Source organism: Prionailurus bengalensis, chromosome B1 (genome assembly GCF_016509475.1).
Source record: "Prionailurus bengalensis isolate Pbe53 chromosome B1, Fcat_Pben_1.1_paternal_pri, whole genome shotgun sequence".
In the NCBI taxonomy this organism is placed as follows: domain Eukaryota; kingdom Metazoa; phylum Chordata; class Mammalia; order Carnivora; family Felidae; genus Prionailurus; species Prionailurus bengalensis.
The window spans coordinates 118,024,811-118,037,655 of record NC_057344.1 but is presented as its reverse complement, the minus strand read 5'-3'; the positions used below and the strand labels follow the sequence as shown (position 1 = coordinate 118,037,655).

Sequence of the window (12,845 nt, the reverse complement as noted above, 5' to 3'; positions counted from 1 at the left end):
CCATTTTTAATGTTTAGGTCACATTGCCTTTTTTGATAGACCTGTGAAGAAACCTCATGCTGTCCCACATAATCAAAAATCCTGTGTGTGTGTGTGTGTGTGTGTGTGTGTGTGTGTGTGTACAATTTAAATAATGAGCTATTTATTGCATTTTGATTAGTGAAGATAACTGTTAAAGCAGCTAAGCATATGCCATGTCTTTTCCTAGGTTAAGGGTTCAGTAGTCAGAACAATTTCCATAAGTCATTTGTTGAATATTACTCGATTTTTAGAACAATGTACTGTACCAAGTTTTTTTACATAGTCTCCTCTGTACTTGATGACTACTGATATATTCTACTTAAGACACTAGTTCTTCTGCCTCAGTGATGTTGATAGACATGCTGATGAGCGTTCATTGTTATCCTTTTAAAACTGATTTTGACTTAGTGGGATGTGTATTTCTTTCTTACTAAGGCAAGAGAGAATGAAGTTAAATTTCATGAGACAGATTTGGGTTGATGGTATGCAGGCCCTGACAGCTAGTGCATTTTCCTTCTCCTATAGCCTGTGGCTCTTGAACAGTCATACTACCTTACCATAACCACAGTCCAGGGTTAATACAGGACCTGTACATCTTTGTGTTAGCTCTACTCCATAGCACTTGCACTGAGTGGGGATTCAACTAATGCTTGACTGTATGTACAAATGAACTAATGAGTATCGAGCTATAATTCTCTCAGTGACATTACCAGGGAGAGTTATAAATTGTCCTCAAATATTTTAAGGAAAAAATGATCAGCAACCCAGCATTGATTGCAGAAGGAATCCAGACAGGTGGCAAAGAAGGGATCAGAATAACTGTAGCAGTTTCAAATTCCATGTGCTAAATGTTTACATTTTCTTTTTTATCCTTTTCCAATTAAATGAAGTGGTACTTTGAAATACATGCAGAATGCCCTTAATTGTGCCAATAATTACAGGCCTACAGACATGTAAACAGAATCCTTTATTTTTTCATCCTAATCCTAAAAAGACTCAAATGTTGGTGAAATGAATTTATTAACAAATTAAAACCTTCTCCCAGAACTATATATTTTTCTTGATATTATGGAGCTACCAGTCTAGCCCCTGTGAGAGAGATTATTTTGATGCCTAACCTTGAACAAATCATTCAGTTTTTACATCTGTAAAATGAGAAAATGGAACCAGATCCTTTCTTATACTCTGGAATGTTTTATACGTTGTTAGAACCATCATCATCACATATTATTACTCATTTTGGATATGTCATTATAAAATTTCTTAGCTTTCCAAAAGTTTAAAATGCAATTCAGTAATTCTGAAACAGAGCAAGAGTTTCTGTTGTCCAGTACTATCCTGGATATAAGACTATCAAAATAATATGTCATGTATTTGATCTCGGGGAACTTTTTATTCCATTTCAAAAAAAAAAAGACAGTAATAACATTGGTTAATATTTTGGTAGCTCTAACAGCAGTGTGTTAGAACCAGCTCATAACAGTTTGTGAGAGCAGATTGTAAAATTTTCAAGAATTTTGTGAGCTGAAGGTTGACAGCTTGAAATCAGCCATGACCCATAAGAGTATACCGTAAAGAATTCATTTTAAAATTGTAACTAATTACTATAACATGAAATATCGACACCATGAAAAACATCCTCAGGTGAGCTTAACTAGTCATCCATACCAGATTTACCAGAAGCTCTTCTGACAATACTCTTGCATATAAACTTAACAATTTTACAGAAAAAAATGCCTTAATGTTGATTGGACAGTGTCCTCTTAGGTGAGTCACTGTCCTTATTGTAAAATTGAGACTCCTAAAATAAAAATTCTCTTTCCTGATTTTTATAGATATAATATTATTTGGCATAAGTTACCATACACCAAACGTCCGAGAGATAGCATTACTTTAAAAACCATTTGAGGGGCGCCTGGGTGGCACAGTCGGTTAAGCGTCCGACTTCAGCCAGGTCACGATCTCGCGGTCTGGGAGTTCGAGCCCCACGTCAGGCTCTGGGCTGATGGCTCGGAGCCTGGAGCCTGTTTCCGATTCTGTGTCTCCCTCTCTCTCTGCCCCTCCCCCGTTCATGCTCTGTCTCTCTCTGTCCCAAAAATAAATAAACGTTGAAAAAAATAAATAAATAAAAATAAAAACCATTTGAATATTTATTTGCACAAGGGAATATTATCCTGTATATTACAGTAATTAAATGTTCTGTAGTATAAGACAAAATAAAAGATATTTTATCTCAATCCCAAAAAACTCAGCTATGAGAATTTAAAATATTTCTAATATCATCTATAAGACCAGGTATGAATGAATAAAAGCTATTTGTATTTCTAGGCTCTGAGAAACAAAAGGAATGTCACACAAAAATCTCTATGGCGAAAATTTACATTCATTCAAAAAGTTTAACTTCAGAAAAAATTTTCTTTTTTTTCCCTTAAACTTGTAAACACAACCTATTAACTCAGTTTTCAATGATTACCATGTAGATATCTATTTAAAAAAACCATCTTAGAAGATTTTTTTCTTTTATATATAAATTATTGACTTTAGTAAGCTTGGGAAAACTTTATGTAAGTGACACTGTAAAGATAGCATCAACACCTTTTAAATATTTCTACAACGAGCAAAATTAACAGGTCTCATTTCTTCTTTTTTTTTAATTAAATAATGCTGAAAGGAAGGAAGGAAGGAAGGAAGGAAGGAAGGAAGAAAGAAAGAAAGAAAGAAAGAAAGAAAGAAAGAAAGAAAGAAAGAGAAAGAAAGCTCACCAGTGTTAGTATAAAATCACCAGTGCCAGCATAAAATTAAAAGTGTGCTGTGCAACGGGATTACTGCATCATGCGATATTATAGGATATATACACACACAATGTGATTTGGGACACATTGAAGTGGAACAAAATTTTTTTTCTTCTTTTACAATGACACTTTATTGTTAAATCAATAAATTTAAATATGTTCAAAATTAGATTCATAAACCAATTGCAAATAATCCTCAAAAAATTATCCTCCTACTAAAATGAAAAAATACCATGTAATTTTCCTACTCTCCTTATAAGTTAACCATTTAACTTTTCACATACAGTGGTTGTACTCAGTAAAGAAATTGCTGTCACAGACAGAATAGTTCTGCTAATAGTTTAGTATTTAAAGACAGCTATTGTGTTTAAAGCTCCATATTGAAATAAATTTCATTTTAAGTCACCTTCATTTCTTCTTAGGAACTCTTATGCTCATAAAAGATTTGCAAACTCCATCTGTTGTAATTCTGCCTTTGACACTGCAAAGAATATCCAAATTATGTGCAATAGATCATAATAAAGAATAATGTGTTAAATGCTTATAGTACTTTATATCTAGAAAATTAAGAAGAACAATATATATTATATATGGAGTCTGCATGTTTTATATAATACATAACATAAATGTATGTGTGTGTATGTAAATACATTTTGATTGGTATGAGTGTAAATTGATTTCACAGTTGCCAAAAGAAAGCATTATTGTTAAAGTATTTGGAAAGCTAGTTGACCTAGTCTCTAAACGATTTATCTAGGCTTATTTCTTTTTTCCTTAATTTCTGAAAAGTGGTAGTGGCCCTGTTTTGCAGGAACTCCTTATATCAAACACAGCAAAGCAATTTTCATGATTCTAGAACTAAATTTTTTTTTAATTATTAAGGATTATTGATGATTAAGAGTATTAGTCTAAAAAGAAAAAAAGTATTAGTCTAGCTCAGAGCTGTCCAATAGAAGTACAACATAAGCCATATGTGAAGTTTAAAATTTTCTAGTACTCACATTAAAACAAATAGGGGCACCTGGGTAGCTCATTTGGGTAAGTGTCAGACTTCAGCTCAAGTCATGATCTCATTGTCCATGAGTTTGAGCCCCACATTGGTCTCTGTGCTGACAGCTCAAAGCCTGAAGCCTGCTTTGGATTCTGTGTCTTCCTCTCTCTTGGCCCCTCCCCTACTCACGCTCTGTCTCTCAAAAATGAATAAACTTAAAAAAAATTTTTTTTAAAAAGTAAAAAATTTTGGAACAAGTGAAATTGCTTTAATGATATATTTTCTTTAAAATATCTACAATCTTATTATTTCAATGTGTAGTAAATATTTTTAAAAGAGTTATGTTCGTTTTTTTTGTCCAGTGTTAGTTACACTTACGACACATCTTAATTTTTACTCACCATATTTCAAGGGCTTAATAGCATATGTAACTACTAGCTATGCACATCTAGCCCATCTCAACATTTAGTAGGAAGTTGGTCTAACAGAAATAAAGATATCATTTTGCTCTGTTGTTTTCTTTGTCCAGTAGGAATTATGACTTTTTAATTTAAGTTCTATTTACTAATTACTATACCTGCCTAAAGGTTACAAAAACAGTAATAAAAAGCAGTTTCCTTCCCAGTGCTATTCTCTAGACTATCTGTTCTGTTTCCCAGACACAAAATATTATTACAAGTTTGTTGTAAATTCTCCCAGAGCTGATTTGATACTTAGTTTTGTAACTGTATAGGTTATGGCATTCTTATAACACTGTTCTTCAGCTTGCTATATTTCATTTAATTACTTAGAAATACTTGCACCTGAAAATATAGGTTGTTGCCAACCATTTGCTATTGCAAAAGATTGTTCGTACATCATTTAACATATATATGAGCATATTTGCTAGATAACTTCTTAAAACTGAAGTTTCTATGAAACTCTGTAGATATTGCTAAATTGCTACTAATGGTATTTATACTAGTTTTCATTCCCAAGAACCACACAAGGGAGTGTCTGTTTGTTTCCTCACATGATTGCCAACATTGTGTATTATCAAACTTTTGACCTTTGCCAACTTGAGAAAAAAATTGTATCTTGTTGAAGTTTTATTGTATTTTTTTTATTTATGGGTGATTCTAGATATCTCTTTAAACATTTAAGAGCCATATGCATCTCATTTTCTGTGAACTGTCCATGTCTCTTGGTCATTTGTATATTCAATGACTGGTCTTTTCCTTGTCAATTTGTGAAAGTTCTGTATATTAAGCAAAGTTTTATATGATTTTTAACTTTGCTTATGAGTTTATTTTTGCATGCATAAATTTTACAAAGTTTTACAAATAAAACTAACAAGTTTTACTTAAATAGGTCTTCTACATTACTTTTTAAATTTATTCCTAGTGTTTTAAGAATATTTTTCCTGTTACAGTATTTTATTCCATAAAAGTTTCTGACTGGTTTTTGCTTTTCTATAACAAGGCTATTGATTTTTGTATTCAGCTACTTTACTGAATTCTCATAAACTGCAACAGTTTTTCAGTTGATTCTCTTGGTTGACCAGTATACAATCTTATTATCTATAAATGATAACTTTAGTGTTGCTTTCCAATGTTTATATCTTATTTCTTTTTCTATTTCATTTGTCTTGGTTAGTAACCACTGACTATTTTAACAAAGCTTTTTTATAGCCCAAAGGGAAAATAGCCTTGATTTTTTTTTCCTACTTACATCCTTAAAATAAATGCGATGAGAAAAACTGAGAAAATAAAGCGTGCCTGTATTGTGAATGGAGCCGAATTCACTTTGTAGGATGGATTATTTATGTTTTTTAGTGCTCATTTCTTCTTGCACTCTAATCATTTGTACTTTGAAATCTCCATGAGTATTTGCCTTGGAAATATTTGAATTAATGAGTGAATGAAGAAATGAGCAAAATTATATCAATTGCTCACTCTATACTAAGCACAAAAATGAACAGAGTATTCCTTTTTTTTTTTTTTAAGATTTATTTATTTTTGAGAGAGTGCAAGGTGGGGAGGGGCAGACGGAGGGGGGCGGAGGATCCAAAGCAGGCTCTGCACTGACAGGCTGACAGCAGAGAGGCCAATATGGGGCTCAAACTCATGCACCATGATATCATGACCTGAGCCAAAGTTGGATGCTCAACTGACTGAGCCACCCAGGTGCCCCAAAAATGAACAAAGTATTCTTAAGTTCACAGTCCAGTGTGCAAACAAAATAAAATTGAGTATGATATGTTCAGCAGTAGACCGTATACAAGATATAGAAACAACATAGGAATGGGTGTGATTAATTCTCTTGGAAAATCAAAGAAGGAATCCTAGGGGAAGTGATATCTGAGACCATTTTAGAGGGATGCATAGGGATCACTGGACAAATCTCGGGACTACAAAAGCATTCTAGGCCAACAAACAACAGCATGAATGTCTGAAACAGTTACCATGTTTGGGTATTTATAAGCTATTGTTATAGTTGGAGCTTCAGATGTGAGAAGAAGTAGGAGAGAAAAAAGAAATCTGCCAATGAAAAACCATTTATATCAGGCAGGAATTGTCAGTAGAAGTGGGCAGCCAGCCCCTGTGGAAGAAGACATAGAATCACCTAGAAATGACATTTATAAACTACACTTTTTACCCCATTCCATTTCCTAGGAAGTTAACACTAAAGGGAGCATGCCTGGTCTTTCAGGTGTGTGGGTGAAAGAGTTTGAGAACTACTGATGCAGGCAATATGGAGCCATAAAGTGTGTTAAAGGAGAACATGACATCAGATTTGCATTGAGAATATTCCCTTTGGTAACAATTTGAAGGAATCTCGAAGGACTGGAGAGAAGACAGGCTGGGCTAGGGAAGAAACCTTTTAAAAAGCTACTGACTGCAACAGATAATGAAGTGAGATAATATTGGTCTGGCTACCAAGTAGCAGTGAAGATAATTCAAGGAATATGTAGGAAATGGAATTAATTGGATATGTAAAGTACTAGAGAAGAAAGAAAGGAGGTAGTCTTTCTTGTTCTTAGCATTTTTACAGAAAGAATTTGGGAAGGAAGTTGATACTATTTACTAATGCAGTATGAACTTACCACCTTAGCTGGTGATTTTAATTATCTTTGTTCTCTATGACCATGAATATTTGAGAGCTGCTGGGAAGACAAGAATAATCAGATCCTGAGTAGTTATTGGTTGTCCCTCTGAAACATGAAAAGGAGTATCATAGTTTGCTAAGTCTAGGAATTTCGATACTATTAAGGCCATGATTATTCTCTAAGATTTATTATTAGTGTCAGATATGTATTAATGCACTTCAATTTCTGTTTCCATGCTCTTTAGAATTCATTCAGAGGGCAGCCTTGTGGATGGCCCCGAAGCAAGCCTGATGGAACAGGATAGAACCAACCATGTTGAGGGCAACAGACTAAGTCCATTCCTGACACCATCTCCTTCTCCCATCTGCCAGACAGAACCTCTGGCTCTAAAGTTCCAGAATGGAAGCCCATTAACTGAGAGACCTTATCCAGAAGTAAATGGAGACACCAAGTGGCAGTCTTTCAAAAGTTATTATGGAATACCCCATATGAAGAGAAGCCAGAATAGTCGCGTGAGTCCGGACTTTATACAAGAAGGTAGAGGGTATTCCAGGTGCTTGCAGAATGGAGGAATAAAACGCACAGTTAGTGAACCTTCTCTCTCTGGGCTTCATCAGAACAAGAAATTGAGACAAGACCAAAAGGCTAATGGAGAAAGAAAGAACTTCGGGGAAAGCCAAGAAAGAAATCCAGGCAAAGGCAGCAGTCAACTGAATGTCTCCGACTTGAGTGATAAGAGAGAATCTGCAAGCTCTGTAGTCCAAGAAAATGCAGTTAAAGATCTCATCAGCTTTTCAACACATAACTGCAGTAGGTCTGAAAAAGCAGAGCTTCAGATTCTGAAAGAGCAGGAGGAGAAAAATGCTAACTACCATGACAAGAACATTATATTACTTCTTACAAACAAGGCAGTGCTAATGCCTAATGGTGCTACAGTTTCTGCCTCTTCCATGGAAAACACACATGGTGAACTCCTGGAAAAAACACTGTCTCAATATTATCCAGATTGTGTTTCCGTTGCGGTGCAGAAAACCACATCTCACATACATGCCATTAACAGTCAGGCTACTAATGAGTTGTCCTGTGAGATCACTCACCCATCGCATACCTCAGGGCAGATCAATCTCCCACAGACCTCGAACTCTGAGCTGCCTCCAGAGCCAGTTGCAGTGGTGACTGAGGCCTGTGATGCTGACAAAGCCAGTAAGACAGCTGCAATGGTAGGGACCTGTCCCTTTCAGAAACCAGAAACACAAAAATCAGTTTTTGAGATATGCCCGTCTCGTGACGAAAACAGTAATATCCAAGGAACCGCAAATCTAGTATCTGGTGAAGAATTCTGTTCAGGTTCCAGCAGCGATTTGCAGCCTCCTGGTGGCAGCTCTGAACGGTATTTAAAGCAAAATGAAATGAATGGTGCTTACTTCAAGCAGAGCTCAGTGTTCACTAAGGATTCCTTTTCTGCCCCTACCACACCACCACCATCACAATTGCTTCTTTCTCCCCCTCCTCCTCTTTCACAGGTTTCTCAGCTTCCTTCAGATGGAAAAAGCACTCTGAATGATGGAGTTTTGGAAGAACACCATCACTACCCCAACCAAAGTAACACAACTCTTTTAAGGGAAGTGAAAATAGAGGGTCAGCCCGAGGCACAGTCATCCCCGAGTCCTAATCAATCTACACATGTAGCCAACCACTCTCTGATGCTACCAGAAAGGCCTCAGAATAATTGTGTCAACAAGAATGACATGCGGACTCCAGGGACAGTGACAATTCCCTCATGTTCTGAGAAAGCGAGACAAATATCAGAATGCCTCAAGCATAACCCACCAATTCTTGGTAGCAGTGGGGATCCACAGGACCACTGCCAGCAGTTGATGGGACACAAAGAGCAAGATATTCCGAAGGGTCGAGACAAGGAACAAACACGAGGTCTTGTGCCCCCAGCACAGCCCTATCTGAAGCCAGGGTGGATTGAATTGAAGCCCCCTCACTTTCATCAAGCAGAATCCCATCCAAAATGTCATGAGGCATCACTGCGGTCAGTTCTTCAGTATCAGTCCAACCCCTCCACTCAAATGACCTCCAAACAATACACTGGAAATTCCAACCTGCCTGGGGGGCTCCCAGGGCAGGCATACATCCAGAAAATAATGCAGCCAGAGCAGAGGCCACAAAGGTACCAAGGTGAGATGAATCAAGGGCAGTTTCGAGGTACAGTGGACCAACAGCTCCAGTTCCAAAAACCCTCACTCCAGGTGCACTTCTCTAAGACAGACCCTTCATCCGAAGCTCACGTGCAGTCACTGTGCACCCCTAGGTTTTACTTTCAGCAAAGACCAGATCCCCAAACTGAGAAACTCATGCCCCCAGCATTGAAACAGCACTTGAATCAGCAGGCTTCGGAGACTGAGCCATTCTCAAACTCGCACCTTTTACAACACAAGCCTCACAAGCAGGCAGCACAACCGCAACCATCCCAGAATTCACTTATCGCTCAAAACCAGCAGCAGCAGCAAAAATTACAAATGAAGAATAAAGAACAAATGTCCCAGACTTTTTCTCACCCCCAAGGCAACAACGATCAGCAAAGAGAAGGATCATTCTTTAGCCAGATTAAAATGGAAGAATGTTTCCGTGGTGAAAATCAGTATTTGAAATCAAGTGAGTTCCAGACTCATAATAGTCAAATGGGATTGGAGCAAGTGCAGAATATGAATAGTAGAAATTCCCCCTATGGTCAGACCTTGAAATCAAATACAAGCAAACTACAGATTTCTTGTTCGAACAATACACACCTAGCTCCAGAAAATAAGGAACACACTATCAATTCTGACCTCTTTGCAGGAAACAAGACTCAAAATTTGCATCGCATGCAATATTTTCCAAATAATGTGACTCCAAAGCAAGATGTTCTTCACAGGTGCTTTCAAGAACAGGAGCAGAAGCCACAACAAGCTTCAGTTCTACAGGGATATAGAAGTAGAAACCAAGACATGTCTGGTCACCAAGCGGCACAACCCCCTCAGCAAAGGTACCTGATGCATAACCAAGCAAATGCTTTCCCTGTGTCTGACCAGGGAGGAAGTCACCTTCAGACCCCTCCCCAGAAGGACATTCAAAAGCATGCTGCTCTACGGTGGCACCTCTTGCAAAAGCAAGAACAGCAGCAAACACAACAACCCCAAACTGAGTCTTGCCATAATCAGATGCACAGGCCAATTAAGGTTGAACCTGGATCCAAGCCCCATACCTGTATGCGCCCCATGGCAGCACAACCAGAAAACAAAATGTGGAAAAAGGTAACTAAGCAAGAGATTCCACCCCCGAGTTGTGATAATGTGCAGCAAAGGAGCATCCTTGAGACCATGGAGCAACATCTGAAGAAGTTTCAGGTCAAGTCATTATTTGACCATAAGGCTCTAACTCTCAAATCACAGAAGCAAGTGAAAGTTGAAATGTCAGGGCCAGTCACAGTTTTAACTAGACAAACCACTGCTGCAGAACTTGATAGCCACACCCAAACTTTAGAGCAACAAGCAACTCCTTCTGCAGAAAAGACACCAACCAAAAGAACAGCTGGTTCTGTTCTCAATAATTTTTTAGAGTCACCTTCCAAATTACTAGATACTCCTATAAAAAATTTATTGGATACACCTGTCAAGACTCAATATGATTTTCCATCATGCAGATGTGTAGGTAAGTGCTAGAAAAGTACTGAGACACATGGTGCTTATCCAGAATTAGCAAATTCATCTTCAGATATGGGATTTTCTTTCTTTTTTAAAAAATCTTGAGTCTGGCAGCAATTTGTAAAGGCTCATAAAAAGTCTGAAGCTTACATTTCTTGTCTTTAAATTACAGATGCTTCTGCTGTGCAAGAGAGAACTTCACTTACATTGTTTTTCCAAAAACTTAAAACAATGTGCATGCTCATTTTTCCTCTAATAAAACCCTTTAAAATAGAAAGGTATCAGTTTTAGATTAATCTGTTTAACTCTTTGTACATCACCTCCTGGAGAGACACCTAGACAGTAAAAACATCTATTAAAATGAGAAAATAACTGCGAATATGTAAACTCATGTAGGAGCTTTTTAATATGTATTAATTCAAGGTTGAATGTATTAGTGGTTTCACAACATTAATTTCTACATAAGTGGGAAGTTATTATCTTCAATCTTGGTGAGTTGGGGGAAATTGTAATACTGACGTTCTGAATACTCATGAAGTTGCCCTTTCTGCCTTGATAACCTTGAAATATTGTACGATTTATATTCATTTTGATTCTATTTTCTCTTTAAAGTTTTATCTTCTGATAGAAAATATGTTTTTTTCCTTTTCTTTTTTTTTAAACAAACACCTTTTTTAAAAAAAAATTCAGGATATGTAATAGGTCCATTGGAATAGGGAAACCATCTTGCCAATAGATGCATAAATATATGTATATATGAAGACTTTATTACAGTTCCTCGACTTGGACACAGTAGAAGACATTTGAAAAAACAAATGTTAAACTAATGTGGCCAATGGTCCGCCCGCCTTTTCTTATTCCTCTTACAACGGGACACCCCACGTTTTATAGAACAATGGAGGGAGGATCCATACTGCCCCTTTGTGTGGTTAATATTAGGTTGCCTCAGGGGTGCAGTCATAGATAACATTGGGTAAGTTCTAATCATCTGCAGTTTCTTCTATCATCCTAACCTCTCCTCCTACTTTCCATCTTTGGTAGTTTACAAGAACCTCTTCCTTTTACCTGACCCTCTCTCCAGGATTTTCTCTCATCAAATTATTCTCAAGTACATACAAATATGGGTCTGGATTCAATATTCTTATTTTCAAAACTCAGCTATTAAATGTTGAGGGGAAACAAGAGGAGAAAAAGGTGCCTTGACAATAAAAACTGAGCAATATCCTGGGGTGAGAGAAGACAGGAAATTTTATTTTTAATCTTTTAACATCCAAGTATCAGGCAGGCTTCTAGTTAGCTATAAAATTTTGTTTCAATTCAAAAAACTGAATTTTAGTTGGTATTACATATAATCTAATTCCCTCACTGTTTTGTTTAGTTCCACTTATTTTGTTTAAAATAAATAATTTCTTATTCCGTATCTGAAATGTAATTTAATATATTTTTATCCAACAGCCAGCATGTACATATACTTAATTATTTGGCACATTTTCTAATAGATTAGTCCATCAATTTATTCATTTTAAAGAAAAAAATGTTTACAGTCACATTTAGGGCCCTTAATGTGCAGTTGGGGGATAAGCTTTGTGGATGTAGCCTTTATATTTAGTATAATTGAGGTCTAAAATAATAATCTTCTATTATCTCAACAGAGCAAATTATTGAAAAAGATGAAGGTCCTTTTTATACCCATCTAGGAGCAGGTCCTAATGTGGCAGCTATTAGAGAAATCATGGAAGAAAGGTAATTAACGCAAAGGCACAGGGCAGATTAACGTTTATCCTTTTGTATATGTCAGAATTTTTTCAGCTTTCACATACAAAGCAGTAAACAATTGTAAATTGAGTAATTATTAGTAGGCTTAGCTATTCCAGGGTTGCCAGCACTACACACTGTGCTATTCACCAGAGAGTCACAATATTTGACAGGACTAATAGTCTGCGAGCTGGCACAGGCTGCCCACTTGGAGATGGATGCCAGAAAACCCAGGCACGCACAAGAACCAGCCAGCCAGCCTGCCAGGCGCAAGGGTGCTGGCACCGGCTGCAAAGACAGGCCCCACTCTGGCTTTCCCACTCGATGATAAAGGGTCGCAGAAGAAACAGCGGGGAAATGTGGCACAAGAAAGGAGCCGTTGAGTTAAATTCACCTAGAGCTGTAAACGAGTAGTTCCCTCTAGGGACGTTATCCCTTAGTATGAGCAGAGGGTAAGTGTGAGATGCTGAATAGAAATAGAGAGGATTCTATTTATAGCTGCATTT

At 37.0% G+C, this 12,845-nt stretch overlaps 1 protein-coding gene across 1 annotated transcript in view; it reads left to right on the top strand.

Annotated features, from left to right (window-relative positions):
* Positions 1 to 12,845, top strand: part of TET2 (tet methylcytosine dioxygenase 2) — a 137,575-nt gene that overhangs the window by 81,053 nt on the left and 43,677 nt on the right. Inside the window, 2 exon segments of the mRNA XM_043571292.1 lie at positions 7,137 to 10,591; positions 12,237 to 12,327. Of these exon segments, the coding sequence (XP_043427227.1) occupies positions 7,183 to 10,591; positions 12,237 to 12,327 (3,500 nt within the window). The 5' untranslated portion in view covers positions 7,137 to 7,182.